The 21,126-nt window shown below is 52.7% G+C and overlaps 2 protein-coding genes across 3 annotated transcripts in view; one reads left to right on the forward strand and one right to left on the reverse strand.

Moving 5' to 3' along the window:
• SGSM3 (small G protein signaling modulator 3) overlaps positions 1–4,878 on the forward strand; it is a 32,351-nt gene extending 27,473 nt beyond the window's left edge. For both annotated transcript variants that reach the window (XM_054219722.1, XM_054219731.1), the window contains exons 19-22: positions 136–221; positions 596–718; positions 2,380–2,440; positions 2,840–4,878. In XM_054219722.1, coding sequence (XP_054075697.1) covers positions 136–221; positions 596–718; positions 2,380–2,440; positions 2,840–2,923 — 354 coding nt within the window. In that variant the 3' untranslated portion in view covers positions 2,924–4,878. The remainder of the gene's footprint in view (positions 1–135; positions 222–595; positions 719–2,379; positions 2,441–2,839) is intronic.
• A 76-nt stretch (positions 4,879–4,954) lies between these two features.
• The window catches only part of MRTFA (myocardin related transcription factor A), a 50,262-nt gene continuing 34,090 nt past the window's right edge, over positions 4,955–21,126 (reverse strand). The window contains exons 3-14 of the mRNA XM_054219709.1: positions 20,986–21,041; positions 19,363–19,438; positions 18,539–18,700; positions 16,926–17,101; positions 16,299–16,454; positions 15,552–15,805; positions 15,027–15,198; positions 13,652–14,767; positions 12,303–12,476; positions 9,947–10,120; positions 9,496–9,556; positions 4,955–8,755 (exon numbers count right to left, since the gene is read on the reverse strand). Of these exons, the coding sequence (XP_054075684.1) occupies positions 8,256–8,755; positions 9,496–9,556; positions 9,947–10,120; positions 12,303–12,476; positions 13,652–14,767; positions 15,027–15,198; positions 15,552–15,805; positions 16,299–16,454; positions 16,926–17,101; positions 18,539–18,700; positions 19,363–19,438; positions 20,986–21,041 (3,077 nt within the window). The 3' untranslated portion in view covers positions 4,955–8,255. The remainder of the gene's footprint in view (positions 8,756–9,495; positions 9,557–9,946; positions 10,121–12,302; positions 12,477–13,651; positions 14,768–15,026; positions 15,199–15,551; positions 15,806–16,298; positions 16,455–16,925; positions 17,102–18,538; positions 18,701–19,362; positions 19,439–20,985; positions 21,042–21,126) is intronic.

Consider the following 21,126-nt stretch of genomic DNA (forward strand, 5'->3'; position numbering starts at 1 on the left):
TGATGCTAGTAAGTGCCACTGGGAGAGGGTGGGGGGCTCTGGGGAGGGCAGCATTGGACTGTGTTGCTGAAATGGGTGCCCAGCCCAGCCTGAGGCTGAGCTGAGAAGGTGGTAACCACTTCTTCCACCCTGCAGGCGGTTCAGGCTGTGAACATGACGCACGATGCTGCACATGCACAGATGGACGTGAAGCTTCGTTCCCTCATCTGCGTTGGACTCAAGTGAGTCGTCCGGTCCTGACACCCTCAGGCAGGGCCGGGGGTGTGAGGAGCCCGGGTGGGGGCGGAGCGGGCTCGAGGGCAGCAGTTGTTTCAATCTACCTTAGGCCAAAGGCTCTTTTTCTCCCACTCACTGCAGCCACTGAGCGGGACCTGTTCCTTTCTTATTCATCACGCTGGCCTGACTCCTGCCTAGAATAAGTAGCTGTCGGGGCATGGAGTGGCTCCCACAGGTTTACTGGGTTATCCCGTTCCCACTGGGGACAGAACTGTGGGCTGGGATCAAGGCTTGGGCTGAGAATAGACTATTCCAAAGGGATGGGGGGCTTCTTTCCCTGGCTTCAGCCGAGTAACATGCCTCCATCCCATCGCTGCAGCGAGCAGGTGCTGCATTTGTGGCTAGAGGTGCTGTGCTCAAGCCTGCAGACTGTGGAGAAGTGGTTCCATCCCTGGTCGTTCCTGCGCAGTCCCGGCTGGGTGCAGATCAAATGTGAGCTGAGGTGAGTCTGTCCCCATGGACCTTGCCAGGGTCTGGAGTGGATTTCCTCTTTCCCTGCAGGAGGTGGCCCTCACTGTGGCTGGCTTTGGACCCTCTCCAGTGAGTAGCAGCACGGGCTGCCCAGACATCCCCGCTGCCGAGATTTCCTTCTGTGTGCTGAGGCAGCAGCAACTGTCTAGACAGTTTAATGCGATGCACTGTGCCTGCCTGATCAAGAGCAGAGCTTGGCTTCTGGGGAGCTGTTGTGACAAGTGGGCAGTCTCTGCCTGCCAGCAACCTCCTGCTGTGCCCCTGCACCTACTCTGATGGAGAGAGACTGCCTTTTCCACCCCTCTGCTCTCCAGGTTCTCTGCCAGCCACCCTGAGTCCAAGCAGGGAACAGGGAACGTGCTAGGGAGATGGTTTGGCTGTTGCTGGCCAGGAAGGAGTCACTCACTGGATGACTCCTGGATGAGCAAGGGAGTGGTGTCAGGGGCTGAACGTGACTGAGCTCGCACAAAGCAGATCCCTTGGAGCCCAGGGCGCACATCCCCGCTGTGTGCCCCTGGCCCTCCTGCGCTCTGCAAAGCCAAATCCAGTCCCAGGAAGCCACAGAACAACCCCTCCACCACCACCACCGCCACTCCAGCCCTGCTGCTGCCATCCTGTGGGAATTGGCTTTTGTCCGTACCACTCAGCTGCCTCTGGCCCCAGTGGGAGCGTCTGTAGCAGGGGGCAGACCTGTGTGTACACACCTTGGGGTGCCCTGTTCTTGTGCTGCTGCTGAATGGGAGGGAGTCCCCTCCAACTCTGTGCTGCGGTGTCCCGTGGCTGCTTTCTCGCAGCACAGGGGCAATGCTCGTTCAGCACAGCCGAAGGACCAAGTGGGGCCGGTTCATGGCTGGGCCCGGGTTCGTGGGGAACAGGAGCAGTGGCTCATGCCATATTTCTCCCAGCCAGTTTCCTGTAGAGGGCCTCAGCTCCCTCCCTGCTGCAGGAGCCGGAGGAGACCCCCACGCAGGAGTTTACCCTGAGCCTGAAGGACGGATGGGGCTGTTACCGGGAGGTCTGAGCTCTGCATCTCTGTCCCAGGGCTGTGTTGAGGCTGTGCCTACAGCCCCTGTTTAGAGCCAGGTCCAGCGATGGTGCTCTGCGTGCCATCCCCGTGCTGTACTTGTGCATGGGGTCAGGTCAGCTCTCTCACTTCAGGGAGAGGGAGAGAGAGAGGGGTGCAGAGAGAGAGGGGTGCAGAAACTTTGAGGTGCTGCTGGCGGGAGTCTGCTTTCTGGAGAGGACTCGCAGCCCCCCATTGCCAGCTGCGTGCGGTCCTCAGCCACGGCTGTCTGCGGTCTCGCAGAGCCCCGGGCTGCCCGTGCCTCCCTGCGCTGCTGTGTCAGGCTCTGTAGGGGTTGCACTTGAGTCACATCTTCAAGTTTCTCTTTCCAGCCTGGGCCTGGCAGGATGCGAAGCCCAAAGAGGAGGGGGAAACAAGGGATGAGTGGCTGGTGCTGCCCTTTCAACACCAACAAGGATTTCCATCCTCGTAAGCTTAGTGGCATGCCAGGGCAGGCGGAGGAGCTGGTGGAATTGTGTGCCTGGGGACGGCAGTTGTGGGCACAGGCTGGGGGTGTGATCTGGGTGGGTGTGCGGTGTGTGTGTTACCGTCATTCTCTTCCATTGCAGAGTCCTCTGCAAATTTGCCTTCAGCCTTTCTCAGGACTGGGAGCTGCCAATAAAGAGGGAGGTGAGTAGGTGGCATCTCTCATTCTTTCAGCCACGGGCTTCACTTACCACCTCCCTTTCCCAGCTTTGTGCTCCGGCCCATCCTCTGCCTCCTCCTGCGCTGGCTCCAGAGGCTGTGGATGGGGCCGCTTTCCCTGCCCGGGCAGGCTGCGCAGGGAGCCGTGTGGCAGTGCTGGCAGAGGGTGCCGCCTGCCCCTGCCCAGCTGGGGCAGAGGGAAATGGCGGGCCCCTCCCTTCCCCGGTGCTCTCCAAACCGCAGGGCCTCTCCCTGGTTCAGCTGCGCCGAGGTGGGAAGCGCAGAGGGCTGGAGACCTCGACGTGCTGGGGCTCTGCCCGCAGACGCAACCTCCCCGTTTCTGGGTGCAGTGCACTGACCCAGGGTCTCTGTGTCGTCCTGCAGGAGAAGGAGAAGAAGCCACTGAAGGAAGGGGTGCAGGACATGCTCGTGAAGCACCATCTCTTCAGCTGGGACATTGATGGGTGACCCCCACCCTGCCCCATCCTGGGGAACCTTCTCAATGGCGCACACTCCTCTCCCCCACCCCCATCGTGTCTCACCCCCTGCCCTCCCCCACCCCACCCACTTGTATCTGTGACAGAATCCCCCTCGGGGGGTTGCCAGGCCACTTGGGACAGACGGCAGCAGTGAGAGAGGCTGCAGACCCCAGGGAGGTGATGGTTGAGGGTGATGCTGCAAAGGGACAAGTGTGTTCTGGCCACAAAAAAAACGAGTGCCCCCTCCCAGCCTTGCCCAGCTCTGCCACCCCATCTTCTGCTTGCCTCAGCCCTGCCTCCCCCCCGGTGCCGGGGGGAGCAGCCTGGCCCGCAGCCCCTCGCGTGCTGCCCTGTGGGCCAGCAGCTGCCTGGGTGCGTGAGCGTGTCCCCTGCCGTAGCTGTGGGGAAGAGTCAACCCTTGTGGGGTGGCTTTGGTCCATGAGGGCTGGTGGCACTGCGGGTGCAAGTGGGGCCGGTGAGGGACTCATCACTGTAGGGGAGCAGGGGTAGGACATCCCTCTGTGCCAGCCAAGGGCTCGCCTCTGTCTGGGAGAGGGCTGGCAAACCCTGAAGCGCTTGGGCAAGTTCCTCTGACCTGGAGCCAGGGCTGGGATGGGGGAACCGGCATCAGCCTCGTCCCACCTCCCCGGCACTGGCGTGTGGGGTGTTGACAAGAGGTGCCCGACTGCACCGGCCTGTTACCACTGTAACAGCCTTCGGGGATGGGCCTTGTCTCCTCTGGGAGCAGACAAAAACCGCCTCTCCCTTAAACAAGAATGTTTCATGCTGTCATTTTAGTCTTGAGATTATTTTTACTGTTAACCAAAAAGCTGTAAATTACTGTGTATATTTTGGCACCGTTGTAGCTCAGGACGGGGTTCAGGTTGGAGCTGGCTCAGGGAGACTTAACTCGTCCTCCTGGCCCTGCGGTGGCAGCGGGGACGCAGGTCGGGAGCGGAGAATTGCTGCTTTGTGGTGGTGGCTCTGGATATGGAGTCTGTGACTTTCTACTGAAAGCGCTTGTCTGTGAGCACAAACTACTCATGAAATGACACTAGATTCTTACTTTCCTTTATCTGGTGGGTTTGTAAATAAACTGCATCTTGGGAGAGTGCTGGGCTTTGGCTTTGTTTTTTTGACAGGGCCAGGACTAGATTTAGTCCTTAATTTCTGCCAAGTGATAATTATGACCCCGTTTCTGCGCTGGCTCCTGCCAGCATCAGGCTCAGGTCTCCGCTCAGCCTGCGCTGGCCCCACGGAGGCTCCTCACGCTGGCCTTGCCTCGGACCAGGCCACGAGGGCGGGCAGTGGCTGGGGCAGGAGCAGTTGTGCCTGGCCCCCTCTGCCATCAGCCCTCCCTGAAGCCCAGCAGAGCCCCAGGAGGCCCTGACCAACAGGAACTACTCAAAATGAAGGGATTTAGGGACCCTGCGAGGGGAGGGCCCCAAGCAAAGGGAGAGGGGCTGGCAGAAAACAGGGCTGGGTGGTGGCGGACAACAGTGTTGTCTGCACATTAAAAAGCTTCTCCAGAAAAAGCAGGTGGAGTCTCTTCTGCAAAGTAGGACAGTAACAGGGCACAGGCCCAGGGAGGACTCTGTGCAGAAGCCCAAGCCCACGGGAGGGTGGAAGCTGCAGCATACTTACTGAGGTGAAAATGAGCGTTTTCAGTCAAAGCAATTCCAGTTTGGCATCTGGCTGAGGAAAGCTGGAGTGTCACCTCACCACCGTAACAGCTGGGGTCCCGACCAGCCTGCTGAGCTGGGGGAGGCTGTAAAAGCTGCCCGGGCTTCTCCTGCTCTAAGACCTACTTCTGCTTGCAGGGTGGGTAATTTCCATCCACAGAGGGAATCTCCCTGCAGCTGAGAAGGGTGAGGCACCACCACTCAAGCTCCTTTTTTTTTTTCAGGTTTGAGAAAGATGCAGAGGGATCACCCACCCTTAGCTGGAAAAGGCAGAGTGGCCCCAAGCCCTCCCGCCAGCATAGCAGAGAAGTTTTTGAGCATGTGGCTGTTTGAAATTTTTTTAATAAAATGGATACTTTTTTTTTTCAAATATTTGTAACTGAAAAAATAATTCAATTTAAAGGTCCATTCTCTCCCCCGATAACTTGTCACTTTTATCCTTTTCCAGTTGAATACTCGCTCTGGATCCGATGCCCCAACACCATCTGTCTCAGACGGTGCTGATCAGCCCTCGCCGTTTGCTGCATAGTGGAAGGGAGAGTGCGTGCTAGTCAAATACACGTTACAAACAAGTAGTGGTTACAGCAGAAAGATTCAGGATTACATTCAAGGTAGAGGCAGAACATCAGACTTTGTTTTTCCCAAGGGGTGCAAAAATGTACATCCGGGGAATACCTCTTCCGACAAAGAACTATTGAACTATTATTCAAACAAATAATAGTAAGAAAGCAGAGATCTGGGCAAGCCTGCTCTGGGCACTGCTTGGGGAAATGACTTTCTAATATTTCCTGGGATGAGGCACCCTCTGTCCCCGGGCACAGGGTTCTCACTCGCTCTCCTGGCACAAGCCCCTTGTGCAGAGGGGCTCAGGGTTAGCTGGGCTCTCAGGAGGTGACAGGCTCGTGGTTCTGTATTGTCTGGGCTCCCTGAGGGCTCTTGAGCCCATCAGCCAATTTCAAGTACATTGGGCAAATTCAATGTTAATTAAATTCCTACGAAGTTTCACCACTGAAGGTGGAAGGGAGCAGCTGTGAGCTCAGCCTTTCACCAGCAGCCCCTGGGGAAGGGCTAAATCAGTAACGGGGATGGGCAGCTCTCTGCCAACAGAGACCGGGGTGCCTGGCCCAGGGCGAGGAACCAGGGATGGGGCAGGCCAGGACTGCAGGTGGAGTGCTCCCACCTTCCTCTAGGAGCTCATTGCACTTCGATAATTTCATTCTTTATTTACTGGTTGCAGCTTTGCAATTATTTGTACAAAAGACATCACACAGCTGGTTTGGGGGGGGGGGGGGGGGGGCTACTGCTCACTGTGGGCTAAAAGCAGCTGATTTTGCTTGACAAACAGGCAGCCTCAACCTTTTTTTCCCCTTAGCATTTGAAAGATCCTCCCAACCCCCACATGCTTTCCTCCTAAGAAAACTCTTGCCCCCTGTGCCCACCTGGTCCCACGGCTGGGCAGCTGCCCTGGGGGGAGCCAAAGCTGCTCCTAGCGTGCCTGCCACAACCACCAAAATGGAGCAGGGCTGCACCAGGAGGGAAGCGAGGGAGGGCTCAGGGAGGTGAAGGGAACGTCCACCAGTCCCAGTTACTCTGATTTTTAGGACATGACCCTGTAGCTTGGGCAACAGAAAGCAGGCGGGGGGCGGGGAATGGGGGGATGTCCTCTCCAACCTGGACACTGAGGGTGGCAGATAAGAGGCTCTGACCTGCTTACAACTGGGAAGAGGGGGCAGAAAGGAAGGAAGCTGCCAGCAGGCTCCCCCTGCAAATGATTAAGAAAGTGGCTCCCCGTGCAGTTAAGCAAATAGGGCTCAGGAAAGCAGGAGTTTCTCCCAGCTGCAGAACGGGCGTGACCCCACCCGGCTGCCAGTTCAGTGGCTGACAGCACGTCGCCGCGGGGGCTGGCGTTCCCCTGCCCTGCCGTGGAGCAGAGGTACCCGCAGCCCCGCAGCGAGGCCTCCCCCTGAGAAGAGCGCCAGGTACCGACGGGGCAGGGGAGCAGCACGTGCCCACCCTCCCCAGCCGGCAGCACTGGGAAAGGGGGAACAGCATCCTTGAGGAGCTGTTAACAGGATGGCAGTTCATCCTGCCATTGCCTCAGCAGGGTCAGCGCTTCAGGCCGTTTGGTTTCCAAAGCCGCTGCCTCCCTCAGCCCCGGCAGCCCGGACCCAGCTGAGGGCCGAAGCAGGGGTGGCCGTGCGGCGAGGCGGCCGCGTGGGGCACAGCTGGGCTATGTCTCACCTGGTCAATATGGTGGCGAGTTCCTACTAACACACACAGGAATTTAAGTGTGACGGGAGTAACAGCACACGAGAGTGAGCCACAGGCCTGCGTTTCCAACGCAAAACCCCGCACAAGGAACAGCATTGCCATGGCTCTGGGGGGAGGGGCTGTGGGTACTGCCCATCGCTTGCTTTCAGGCTCCCTCTTCTCCCCAGAACAGGGTCCTCACGGTCACACCACCGAGCAAGGGCCTGTGTTGTGCCACCCCCAGCCCGGTTTGCAGTGCGGCTTCCCCTCCCTTGGCCTGTCAGCTCTGACAGCCCCAGCTGCTTCTTTCCACGGGGGCACCTGCTGCAGGGAGGCACCAGCACAGCTGAAGGCAGGAGACAGATTGCACGTGGCCCCTAATGATATGTTGCTTGTTGCTTGCTGTGCCCCTTGCCCGTGCCCCAGGACAGCCCAAAAGGCTGACTGCCCTGCTCACCGGGGAGGGGGGGAGTGTCGCAGGTGCTGGGGACGCTGGGGTGACGAGAGGGGGTGTGCCTGAAGGCCAGACTCTAGGCCCAGCCAGAGGTGTGGGGCAGCAAAGGCTAGATTTTTAACAGAAAAGGAACCTGGATTTTTTAGCACCTTAAAAATCTGTTTTGCAGCCCAAAGTGAGTGAAGCAAGCAGGCAACTTGCCCTCTGCCAAGCTCAGCAATATTTGGGAAACCAGCTTAAATGTTACCAGGTTGGTGGGGAACCCTTGTTCCCTTTGGCTACGCTTGGAAAAGGTGCCTGTTCTGCCCAGCTCCTCACAGCCCTGCAGCAGACCAGACCCTCCCCGACAGACGGCAGGTGGGGGCAGAGGGCAGCTGTTCCGGGCCCCCAGCCAGCGCTCCTGCCTTTGTGTCCTTCTCCGGAGGTAGAATCCCCTTCTGCAACCGTTAAACCAAAGGTGCTGGGGGGGGAGCACAACCCCGTTTATTTGCCAATCCCAGCAAAGTGTGGGGTGCTGCTTCTGGAAACGGCTCAGGCCCAGTCATGCTATCTCCTGCTGCCAGGCGTGAGGGAACGCGTGCCCGGCAGCACCGTGACCCATGCGCTGCCATCGCTGCTCCTGCTGGGAGGAAGAGAGGCTGCCGGCTCCATTCTCACACCTGAGCTGGGTGAGGCTGCACTGAGGGGGCAGGAGGCCACCAGCCCCAGAGATCCTGTGGCCTCTTCCTTCCCCTCAGGAGCCGTTCTCCCTGGCCTGGCCCGCTGCCAGCGGGTTTGCCTTTGCCACCACTGCCGGCTTCGTGCAGGAAGGACACTCTTGGGGGAGGAGTACAAATACTAGGAGCTCGTTTCCTTTTTTTTTTGGTTGACTGGCCTCTTCCCCCCACATGCCTGTGCCCTCCCACTCCCATTCCCTTCAGTCTCTGCTCACAGAGTTACAAGCAAGAATCCCAGTGCAGCTGCAGATCGTGTCCATCAAGGAAGTCTGTGGAAAAGAGGCTGGGAGCCGCAGTGCTAAGGGGAGCCAGGCTCATGACAGGCCCCCCTGGCAGCTCCAGCCAGTCCATGCTGTCCAAGTTAGCCTCAGCCAGATCCAGGGCTATGCCCCCGGACGGCTCGTGAGCAAAGTGCAATTCCGAGGTGTCCATAGGTGAAGGCGGGTGGTCCAGGATGGCCGAGCTGCTCAGCATCTCACTGTGGAGGTCATCAATCAGGGACAGGGGCTCCGGCCCATCGTGGCCTGCTGTCAGCAGTGGGAGGCCGGTGCTGCTCTCCAGGAAGTCCTCCAGCCGGCCCACGGGCACAGGCTGCCCCAAGGACACTGGCACCGCCAGCTCTGAGGATTGGTGGCTGCTGGGCGGTGGGGAGCAGGCTGGGGCCACGGGTGGTTCTTTCCCAGCTGGGGACGACTGATCCTTGAAGTCAGCAGAAATCTCTGTACAGAAAACAAACAGGCAGGCCAGGGTGAGAAGGTTGGCTGAACACCAGAAGGGTCTCTCCCACCCACCAGGGCACCAGGGACCCCCCAGACTGAGCCACCACTGACCACCAACTGGGATAAGGAAGCCCATCCTGTGCCCACACATGGCTTGCTATGTGGAGTTTTCAGCCCGCCTCTGGGGAATTCAAGCTCTGTCCAGTAGCGCAGAAGAGACGTGCCCAGAGCTGATGCAGCAGAGCCACCAAGAAGCTTTGCATCATATTACATCATTTGCATCATTTGCGGCAGGGGAGGTTTAGATTAGATATTAGGAAGAATTACTTTACTGAGAGAGTGGTCAGGCACTGGAACAGCCTGCCCAGGGAGGTGGCTGAGTCACCATCCCTAGAGGTGTGTAAGAAACGTGTAGATTTGGCACTTCAGGGCATGCTCTAGTGGCAGAGATTGTAGGTTGGGGTTTTTTTGGGTGGGTTTTTTTTTTTGTCACTCTGTGTGTGTGTGGTTGGACTTGATGATCTCAAAGGTCCTTTCCAACCATGAAGATTCTATGATTCTATGATTCTAATACCTGACTGACATCTCCCTCGGTGCCTCAATGACCACTGCCAATGCTAAAGGCACTGGCAGGGACACAGAAGCACAGATCTCGGCCATGGCAGACTCTCCCCTCAGTGCTCTACAATCCCCAGGCTCAAACCCAAAGACTATGAGAAACGCTGGCTTTGTCTCCTTACCTCCGCTTTCGATGAGAATGTCAAACAGGTCGTCCATCTGCTGGCTGGAACAGCCGTTCTCCTGGGGAGAGCGAGTGCAGGATTAGCTTCCTATTTACCAGGGGAGCTTCCACCCTTGGCCGCTCCCTCACCCCAAGGATGGAGCTGTTATCTAGCAAGAATGAGCATTCGGAGGCACGGGTACCAGAACCCTCCATAACCCCAGGCTGTTACCGGATGGGAAGGGACAGCCTGCAGCTGCTGTACTAACACTCACCAGGCAGTGAGCGATATTTGGGATCTCTACCCGTGGTTTAGAGTCTGCCCCAAACCCTCCATAAGGAATTCAGCTAGGAAGGTGCAAATGTGTCTCCATTCTCTGTTACTGGCCCAGATCAGGAATCTAAACAGATTTACAATGAAAACTTTTCACCTGCTCTCCAAGGAAACCATGGAGAAGAACTGCTCTCACCTGGGCCTTTGGCTGTTGCTTCATGGCCTCTTCATAGCCTGGTGGCTCTTTCATGGGGACCGAGGGAACAGGGAGAGGAGGTGGAGGAGTTCCAAAAAGCGATGTATGCTTTTGCTGCTCCAGGTCCATCTGGGATGGGGAAGGGGCAGCAGGAGAGCCGGGCTGCGATGAGGGCTGTTTAGAATGAAGGCAGAAGGGGCGATCAGGGGAAAGTCCACATCAACTCCTGTCTCACAGCTGCTTTGAGAGACCGTCACCCCACCTCGGTGCGCGCTGCAGAGGTCTGCAGTGCTCCGCTCCCAGCAGCCTGGCTGCTTCTGCGTACGCTGTGCACTCTGCCCCGGCTGCAGGGGAGGAAGACAGATTTCCCCTCCAACTCACAGCTGGAAATCTTTTGCTGATTTTTCTAACGCTAAAGCAACCACACCACAAACCGCCCCCGGGCTGCTCCTGGATGGGGAGAGCCTCATCTGTCCAAGTGGGGGATTCCTCTAGCTCTTCGGCGAGAGAGGGCACTTCCCGTGTTGTGTTCAGCCTACTCTGCGCAATTATCCAGGACCTATCTTTTACCCACCTCCCTCTGCAGTGCCTGTTTTGGGGACACAACCACGCTTCCCTAGCACCAAGTTTCACAGCCTGATGGTGGGCGGAGAGCACCAGAGCACTCGGCAGCACCAGAGACCTCCAAAGGAAACCCCAAGTGTTGCAGGAAGTGGTGCTAGTGACTCAGCTTTACCAGATGAATCAGCACACAACTGCCCATAAGAAAAATTAAAACGTGGATCAGGTCTTTGCCCTCTTCAGCAATTGTGCATGATCCACACCGAAGCTTGCTGCCCTGGAGCAGTGATCCCCGGGCAGCAGCTGAATGCCAGTTCTAACACTTGTACGTGTTGATGTTCTTCCCCATCCTGTTTTCCCTGGAAACCTGTTCGTCTGTTCTGTGACCTGCAGGTAAAGGAGCGACACCAGGCCCCAGCCGTCAGAGCTGCTCTGGGGTCTCCTCTCTTCCTGAGAGGGGATGGAAACTGGCACTGTGGCACAGGCCACTGGGAAGTGCTGGGAGGGTACCTTTTTGGACACACTGCGTGGGCTGGCTTTGCCAGGAGCACCAGTTTTCAAGGATCGTTTGTGGAAACAATTGGGGAAGAAGGGCTGCAAGTTTGGAGGTGCTGAGAAAGACAATATGGTGTGGGGCAGCTGCCCTGTGACCACCTGCAGACCTGGCTTGTGATCCTACAGGGAGGCAAAAGGATTAATTACGAGAATCACTACAGATGCCTCCACAGCACAGAAGGTCAAGGAGTCTGAGGGAAAAGGTGCCTTCATTTTACCTTCTGCATTTCCTCAAAGGTCCCAAAGCAAACCAAGGTACTGACCTTTTACAAAGTGGACAACCCACTCCGACTACACTAGAAATGATTCTTGTCTTCATATCCTTTCCAGGATCTGACTCAGAGGGATCTCCAAGCTCTAAAAACTCTTCATCATCTTTCTGTATCTTATCTTAATTACACGTTAGAGAGAGAGCTAAGTCATCCCTGACGTGGGCTAGAAAGGGAGGAGATGCAGAGCAGAGCCTCGTTACAGCCATCGCCTGGAGAAGCAGTAAAGCCAGAGGTGCTCTCTTTCCTGACCCATCATTTCACTTCACACAGAGATGGCTGACAGGTACGCTCAAGGCACAAGAACGGAAATCACAACATGTTCATTAGTATCAGAGGGCAAAAGGTCACATCCTTTTGCCCCTCTCAGAGCTCATACACCACCTTCAGTAGCAGACACACTGCCACCACACTCTCTCCCCACACAGTAACCACCTTTTCAGTTGAGTAGCACTCCAAGAATCGGGGACACCACTGAAAACCAAGGCTGCCCACTCTGGCTTCTCATTGTTTTTAATTGTTAGAGAATGCTTGTTTAAAACACCAGCTGGTATTCTGCCCCGATGTGGGCCCAAAGGGCAGAAGCTGGTAAATTGTCGGGGTTTAGCCCAGAGCTCTTTGCTACAGAGCCTTCACATCACTTCCAAGCGAGCCCACAGGGGAAGACCTCATGGACACCTAGAGCTCCTGAAACCTCACGCTTGATGCGCTCTCCATCACAGCTAGTGCAGCAGGAGGCAGGGGAATGGAGAGGCAATGGCCAGGCACCCCTCCTGCTGCCGCATTCAAGCTGAGAAACCAAACACTCCACGCAGCTGGAAGCTGTGGCAGAAGCTGCTGTGAGATCTCAGTTGCTGTGTTGATGGTCTCTGACGAGGATTGTGCATGTGTGTCCCCTTCCCACTGCTGCTACAAATCCCAGCAGCAGGCAAAGAAAAACAAGGAAGAAAAGTGAGCAGGCAGCGAGCTACCTTTCTGACAGATTGGTTTAGTCCTCTGGGTGGCTGCTGCTGCAGGGGCTGCTGCTGCTGCTTCTGCTGCGGCATGGGCTGCTGCTTCTGCTGCTGCGCGGGCTGCTGAGGGGTGCTTGCAGGTAGCTGACACGGAGGTTGGCTGGAAGTTTTAGAGGGTGATGATTGTACTCTCTGGAAAGAAAAGGGCATCCGTGAGAAGTTAGTCCCCCGACACAACATAGAGCAAGGCTTGTGTTTCTTAAAGGATTTATGAAGTTTGTTCTTCCCCACTCTTTATTCTTTAGGAAATTCAGTCAATCGTTCTGTTTCACCAAGCAGAGAAATTAAACAGGGATGGGATTCAGAGTCCTAAAAGAGGAGGCTGTACCAGTCTAAATCCCTGGGCTATCCATGACATCTCTTGAGGGCTGGTAGACCTGACACGGGACCTGTGCCCTTCTGGAGCACTGGCTGGAGTTCAGGTGAGATACCCTGGGGTATCAAGCGTGACACTGGATGCTGATAGACAGCTGACTGGCATCTCACCGGCTACACAGCAAATGCAGCCTGCTCAGTGCTCGTCCCTAATGGCAGACACTGCCACTTGCTCTGCAGAACATGCAAGAAATGTAGCAGCAGAGAATGGAAATCTTCTCTGATGCCATGGAAGATGCCAGGGTTTGACTTATGTCATGAAACCTGGGCGTATTTATGCCTTCCTGGAAGAAATACTCAGAACACTTCTGTTAAGTGCTGAGCTGATGCCAACAGAGGAATAGTAGATCATCTCTGATGAAAGACTCCATTAACACTGAAATACTGACACATGTTAAAACAAAGAGCAGTCAAAAAGCAAAAAGTCTGCTTCCAGGTTCTGATTTCAGCTCTTGGTGGACAAGGTGACCTATCTATCACTCAGACTACAATCTCTCTAATAAAGGACAAGAGATGAAATAAACCCTGCTTTTTTTAATACTGGAGGCATAATTGTTGTTTCAAAAAGTAGTGAAATGTGGCAACAAACCCCTGTCCTCCAAGCCTGAGATCCTGCCTGACAAAAAGCAGAAGCATGTGTTTGGAAGAATGCTGAACAGCCTGTGATGCACACAGTCAATCATGCATTGCTGTACACAGTTCCTCATTGTCAAATTCCAGTCTTTTTGCAGAAGATCTGCTTACGCTGCTCTGTTTTACAAAGCCACGATCTACCAGCCATCGCAGCAAGCAACTCAGCCATTTTAGTATTTACTGCATTGAATTTCCACCACGTTAAGTCATCCTGTGGCAACCTGAACCACAGGAGTGGGAAGAGGGAGAGAGAGGAACCCAACTGCCTGCAGCAGGGATGTGATCTAACCCTTGCCTACCTGCAAGGCCGGGCAGCTACTCCCTGCCTTCCCCTGGGGCGAGAGGCCCTGCCTCTCGGTGCTCTGCTTGGTCACGGTGAGGACGATGTGGGTCCCTGTGGAGTCGGTGATGAGGGTGGGGGGAGGGGTGCCCTTGATGAGGTCGCTCAGGGCGCTCCCTTGCTGGCCAAGGAAAAGCCGCGGGCTGTGGGACTGGCACGGCGGCTCTGCTTCCGCGGCTGGCACCTCCTGCTTCACCATCACGGCTTTCTTTGGCACTGGGCTTGGATTCGAAGTGTCCATTTGGCTAGCTGTTGGTGCAGGGCTGAATTGGTCTGTTTGGCCACTGGATTGATTTGCAAACTGGCAGCTCAGGAAACCATTTTCACTTTTGACCTGGGTGCTTAACGCTACTGGGTTGGAGGCAACGGCTGTTCCTTCTCCTGCAGCCATTGGGGCCGGTAGGGACTGCTGAGAGCGCTTCTCCTGCTCTAGCTGTAGTCTAAGCATCTCAACCAGCTGCTGCTTCTGCTTCAGCATGCGAGTGAGTTCCTCGATCTGCTTGTCCTTCTCCTGCAGCATCTGGTCCTTGTCCCTAACTTCTGCATCTCTGCTGTTACCAGTGCTGCACCGCTCCGACCTGGGTGCCGCATTTATGCTGCAGGAGGCAGACTTGGAGCTTTCTTCCTTCACCAGGAACTGCACTGGAGACGCCTGCAAGGTGAGCTGGGTCAGGGGTGAAGTCACCATCTCTCCAAAGGTGTCTCCGGTGGCCGAGTTCTCGTCCCCTGTGCTCATTTGCGAGCGCTCAGAAGGAGTTGGAGAGACAGGAGGAGTCGAGCCTGTGCTGCCAAACTTCATCACGCCACCACCGGTGACTGTGGCCACAACTACTTCTGCTGGTGCAATGCCAGTGGTGACCAAGGCTGGCCCTGTGCTCAGCCTGGCAGCTGGGAAGGCTACCACCACTTCGGCAGCTTTTGGGATAACAGCTGCTGTGTTGGGCTTGGGAGTGGGGGTTGTTTGGCTGGCTGCACCGTTCTGCTCTTGATAAGCTCTGAGACGCTCAATCAGACCCGTCTTTGTGCCCGAGACAGGTAAGGCCCTCAACTTCAGCTCTTGCTTCAGCTCTGCTACCTGATACAGGGAAAAAAAGAGGGCAACATTAAGAGAACATACATTCTCTATTAACAGCTACCATAACCATGGGGCAAAGGACTAAACTGACCCTCCTGCAGGCCAACAACCTGTCCCTCAGGTACAGACTGCAGGGTAGCAACGCCAACTGTCATGACTAACTCCTCAGCCCTGCTTTGGGGCAGCAACGTTGCTCAGTACTGCCCTCTCCACTGACAATGGCAAAAAAAAGGTCTGTGCAGCTTCACAGGACATTTACCTTCATCTCATCTAGGTTGGCAGGGAGAGGGCCAGGCTTGCCCACTGCAGCATTACTGTTTTGTCGCATGAGTCCACTGGAACCCGAGGATACTGAGGATGTGCTGCTGACTGTGGCAGAGAGATTGCGTACAGCAGGGGCGCTGGCACCACTCTGCTGCTCTCCTGGAGGCCTGCAGGGAAAGAAAAAACAAAGGCATCAAAACCAAGGTGGAAAGGCACCGGAGGCCCTCGGTGTCAACAACCATGTTCAGAAACATCTGGGTCATTAGTGCCACCCTAGACACTAAAGCACACCAGTGCCTTTGACTATATCCCTGCCCCTTACCCTGCCAACCAACTCACTTCAGCTGCTTTTGTCCGATTCATCTGACACCAGCCCTTTTTGTGGCTCACTGTAACGTAACGAGATCGAGTGCGTTACACACCCAACTGCCACACCACACACCCAGAGCACAATGTCTCTAACAACAGTACTGGGGAAGCAAATGCTTCCTAGGAGAGAGCTGCCATTTAGGACCCATACTTTGGTGGAGCTGGCAGGATGGTCTGATAGTTGTAGTGCTGCTGCTGCTGCTGGCTGAGGATCTGAAGCTGGAGAAAGAGCTGCTGCTGCTGCAGTATTTTGGCATAGGATGAATCCATGGGAGGAGCTCCCTTGTCCTGCTTTTGGTCCGGGGGAATATACTGATGATATTTAAGTTTCTTGACTTTCGGCTTCAACTCCTTGGCTTTTTTACTGCGCTGAGATTTCTCACTAGCAGACTTGGGCTGGCTTTGCTATTTGGAAGAAAAGGAGGAAGCAAATAAGAATGAAAACACTGAAATAAGATAACACCCCATGTAAACCAGAACGCACACTGGGATTTTCATTTCAAAATTCTCCAGAATTGACCTCAGGGTCTTTCCATGCTTGTCTTACTCAGGCAACAGTATAGTCACAGCACCCACAGCAGCTTACGCTGCACCATAACGCAGGTCATCTTTCCCAGCACACCAGGTCGCTTGCTCATCCAGTGCAGACACACTGACCCTAATTATGGATAATGTCAACTGTTTCAAAACATTTCGTATCCAGGACCCATTTTACAGAAGGTAAATATGTCATGGAACAGAAAAAACTATTAAATATGTTACAACTAGAGTCAGACAGTAGTGAGAAATAAGTTTTCCTTCCTTTGCATCTGTTAACACAATACTCCCAACTCCAAACCTTCTTCAGAGTAACCATCTTATCTTCCTTCAACAATGAAGAAACCAGCCAAAATAGTACCTTAATGAGTGTTGGTGGGGGCTTGGCAGCAGTAAGAGCCGCTCCATTGGTAAGACTAGGAGGCAGAAGAGGTGGAGGTGGTAGAGGCGGGGGTGGCTGTTCAGGTAGGAAAAGTGTTTCACTGGAGTCTGCGCTAATCTGCAATTGGGATGTACCCTGCAGGGACAGAAAACAGCATAATGAATACACATATGAGGAGGGAAACAGTTTAAGTGAGCGCAGGAAGAGAGCAGCAAGTGCTTACAGGAAAGCAGCGCAGGTTTCAAGTCATTAATTAGACTCCTCTAACCCACTGCTTCAGTTGCCCCTGAGAAGCAGCACAACTTCTTAGGGCAGAAAAGGAATCAAGACCCCTCGTGGGTATCTCCCAGCTTTGCCTGCCAGAATCAGTCGCACACCAACACAGGCTGTATCACCAAGTAATGATTACGCCCCTTCCCCACACGGCACCACTACAGGAGCTTCTGAATGAACAGAGGACTTCACCAACAACACACAGACCCCGTGTGAAATCTCACAGACTATACTCTTCAAGGATCCCTCAGTCTCCCTTTTTTGGATCCTCTGCCACAAATCAGCAGTAGCTGTGAAGCTCCAGGGCACTGCAGGAGGCCACCACATTCTCACCTGAGCTAGTGATGTGCCAGTGGTGCTAGGGAGAGGCTCACAAATCCGGGAGTCCATCGGCGATGGGACAGACCCCTGAGACTCATGGCTGGCTGGCTGCTCTGGGGAGAGGGCATCACTGCTGTCCTCATCAAAGGAGGAATTGTCTGCAACCTTTGGGTAGTTCACCTGTCCAACTAGAAATACAAACATCAACTGTGGTCTTTAAAGTGGAATAAAAAATTATTTGACTTGACACTAGATGTTTCACAAAGATAATGAAGGCATGGAGAGAGTTATGTCTGAGTTGTGCTTAAAGCACCAAGTAAAAATGAGAGAACAGAGCCCAAATTGGATCCGTTTAAAGTGTTCATATTCATCTCTGCTATCAGTAGAATAAAACGATGCAGACTAGGGTGAACCATTTCCCTTGCTTCTTAGCCTGACAAGATCAGAAAGATCTTCTTCCTAGAAGATCTCAGGAAGAAAAGAGCTACTTAACTCTGCCCAACCCCAGATATGTGGCACAGCTTATTTGACTACGATTTGTCAACAAAGAAGAAGGTTAGACAGTATAAGGTTGAGTGATGGTTTCTTTGGTGTTCATTCTATGTGGTGGAAGGTAGAAAGCCTCTTCAACACACAATCCCAAATTGTCCTCTGGTTTTACAAGCAACAAGGGCTATGGATTAAGTGGTGGCCCTGACCGCTAGTAGCATTTCTGTCTATCTACATGTCCAGTAGATAAAGTTCACTTGAGTGTACATCCATAATGCACTAATGTTGTTTAGACTACATTATCTCAAACTAATCCTGGTAAGCAAGAAAATACTATAATTTGCACCTAACATAAAAGCAACAGAAATCCAAAGAGATGTCAAAGTCAAAAGGAAGCCACATCTCTAATGGTCCAGTTCACAAGTTCACTTTTCCTCTTCCTCAACCACTTCTTGTGCAATAGTGAAGGCAGGCTCTCCCACAACACTGTCCTTTTCCTTTTTCATGAAAAATATTCCATCCTGCTCACAGTTGTGTCCCATTTGTCTTTAAAGTAGCTGTGCATGTTTGAGGGGATGAATAACCACAGACATACACAGATCGCTCAGTCTGGGGAGACGGGCAAAGCACTGCTGAGGCAGTGGGAAGGCTATTCCTCAGCATTCCTTTTGGCCCTTGGAATGGCACTGGCATGATTTACATCTGTTCTGGTTTATTTTTAAAGGAGTTGAATCGTCTGAAGTTTTTAAGTTCACAGACAGCTTTTGTTTCATCACACCTGTTTATATTCTGTCTCCTCTCCCTGATCTGAGTAAGTCAGTGGGTTCTCCCTGACCAAGGTTGCTGACATGTTATCATGAGAGAGATTTTTAAGGAGAGAATCTAGGGAATGCAATCTTCAACAGTCTTTCAAGTCTTTAGGGTATGCAATTGCTTTCACATTATTCTGGGATGTGAATACTGGGACAGAGGGAGTTCTGCTTTTTAGAATCCTTGGGGATGAAAGTCTGTGATTCTGACACAGCAAAACAAGAGCAACCATGGGACTGTGCTCCCTTAGACAGGCAGGTGAACTGATAACAAACCACAGCCACCTGTGGGAAATGCCCTCAACATAGATCCTCCTCTGGCCTTACCTATAATGGCTTCCTTCAGGCTCGATTCCACAGGCAAGATGTTCTTCTCCACCAGCTCCATGGGACCTGGCCTCTGCGCTATCTTCTCATTGAGGTCATCTGCCAGTCTGGCTCTCTTTAGCTTCAGCTGCTTAGCTTGCAAGGAGGGTTCAGCTGAGGTCTCTGTTCAGGGGAAAGTAAATAAAATGGCATCAATCCAGCAATGGTCAACTTATGCACTTCAGCAGTACTTTACCTCTATTCAGAAAGGTAACTGCAGCTAACAGTAGATAACTGTACAGAAAAATATTTGCAGATAACAATAGATAACTAAGCTCTTCGAAGATATTATGTGTAGTTTCATTATAAAGATAACTACAGTAGTCCTTGTAAGTCTAGAAGAGGACAAATTCACTGTTCTCAAACTGCTGTCATCCAATTCTCCTTCATCTTTTCCCTTTCAGTTGAGTCCAAAGATGTGGTAGTCAGCAGCCGCACAGTACTCCCTCTCTGAAACTGAGGTGCTTACTAATTAGATCAAATCTGCCTCGCTCCCTCTTGGATACAATGTCTTCCCTTAGTAGAAGAACAATCACAGTCATTCCATGCCATTGCTCTCAGCTACCCAAAACTGCACAATTTTGAATTCACATAACAGATTCTTCTGAGAATGTCCATGCAAGCAGAGTTGAATCCCTCCCAAGAAATCATGCAACAGGCATGATCGTCTGCCTGCTTCTAATTGAAAGAAAGACGTGGGGGTCAGCAGCAAAATAGAAAGCAGTTAAATAAGTAGTTACAATCAAGTTTCTGGCTGATGTTTTCCTGTTTAGCATGTGCCATACCTTCCAGAATGTGCATCCTAACCAGCTCTGATCTCTCTGGCCGGGACCGGATTTTCCGTTTCAGATAGTCCTCTGTCTGCAGCAAAAACAGACAAGCAAGAACCAATTTCAGTTGATCAGACACAGGAGTGAGGTAATCTTGGACAGCACAAACAAGAAAGACAACCATCTTTAGTTGTTACTAAGATGTAAATAAACACAGAACAGAGAAGGGGCATATCTTCTGTCCCAGAGCACCCAGAAAATAAGCTTATTCTAAAGATGACCTTCTACTGTACATTGCCTCAGTATAAGGGTGCACTGCTGCCCCACAGAACAGAAACTGGGAAGGACTTCCTCAAGAGCTACAGCCCTTTTTTCCCCTTTTATGCAACACAATTAACTTGAGTCAGGGTGAAATTCAAGACATTTCTTTTTACATTAAAGATATATGCACTGGTTCCATTGTTCACAGCAAAAACTTTCATATACTGCTGACATTCAGGGTTGACTTGTGGTTTGGGCATACTAAAGACTCCATGCACTCCCTTGTCAGGCAGAATCTAAATGCCATGACGAGACTCATTTAGTTTCCAGAATTGCTTTCAGCTCTGTCTTTGGAGAATGCACTACAGAGCAATGTACAGAGACAACCCTGTCCAGGCTGAGCACGTTACCCGTTACACAGCCCAGAAACGGGTATCTGGGAACAGCGGGTAACAGACTGGTAGGTACTGGCCATCAGAACAGGCCTTCAGAGAAAACAAATATTAAAGTCAATCAGAAAACTACACCATACTTGCTCAATTGCCCACACCAAAAATATTGACTTAATAAGAAGGTTTTAGGAAATAAGAGGAGGAAAAAACAAAAGCTGTTGGGACACCGGACTTAATGAAAAGTCCACTGTTACAAGCCTTCCACAGAGCTTAAAGTGCTAACACTCTCTTACAGCTGTTATTTTTTACTTCTGTTGCTTTCGCTTTTAAAACAAAACTTAGCCTAGCAGTCATAACAGGTTTTATTCCCTTGCAGGCTAATCAGAAAAAAAAATATCCCTAGAGGCCTTTTGAGGAACAGAAATCATCAAGAAACCCCCCAGTTAGCAAAGGTGCCGCACGAAGTGTGACATCTGGCTTCCTCTTTCTATAGAGCCAGAAGTCTCTGCCATTTCATGTTACAAGATTTTGTGGGGGATTCTCTCTACTAAATTTTCAATTTCTAATGTCCTACATAAACAAGTGCACGTGCAGGTAACAGAGAACCATGCACTTTCCTCAAAGGTGGAGCTGAGCTCCACACGATAGGAGCGTTTAAGGACAAAAAAGACACTATAAAAATAAAAACGTGAAGTATATGGACAGTGGGGAAGAAGAATATCAGCGACTTCTAAAAAGAAGACTCCAGGGGAAATCCAGGCACCATATTCACTGGCTTTTAGGCACGCCTAGTTCACGGAGGGTTAACCACCACCACATACAAGCTGAAGAACATCCCATCCAATACATCTCTGACTGCATAGTGCTGTATTACATCCAGAATATGAACGATTTCCTTCTGCATCTCACTAACAGCTACAGGATGCCCACAACACCATACAACTCCTGACTTCCCCAAAACATTAAAGAGCACATTGCATCTTACCCTGGCCCGCTCCAAACTCCTTCTTTGTTCATGAAATGCAGCTGGACTTTTCAGAGCTGTTGAGAGAAAAACATTTAGGGAATCAATTAGAATGATGGAAGTTCTCTCACTGCACGTCCCTTCAGGCCAACTAAGTCAACA

The sequence above is a fragment of the Rissa tridactyla genome, chromosome 1 (genome assembly GCF_028500815.1).
Source record: "Rissa tridactyla isolate bRisTri1 chromosome 1, bRisTri1.patW.cur.20221130, whole genome shotgun sequence".
NCBI lineage: Eukaryota > Metazoa > Chordata > Aves > Charadriiformes > Laridae > Rissa > Rissa tridactyla.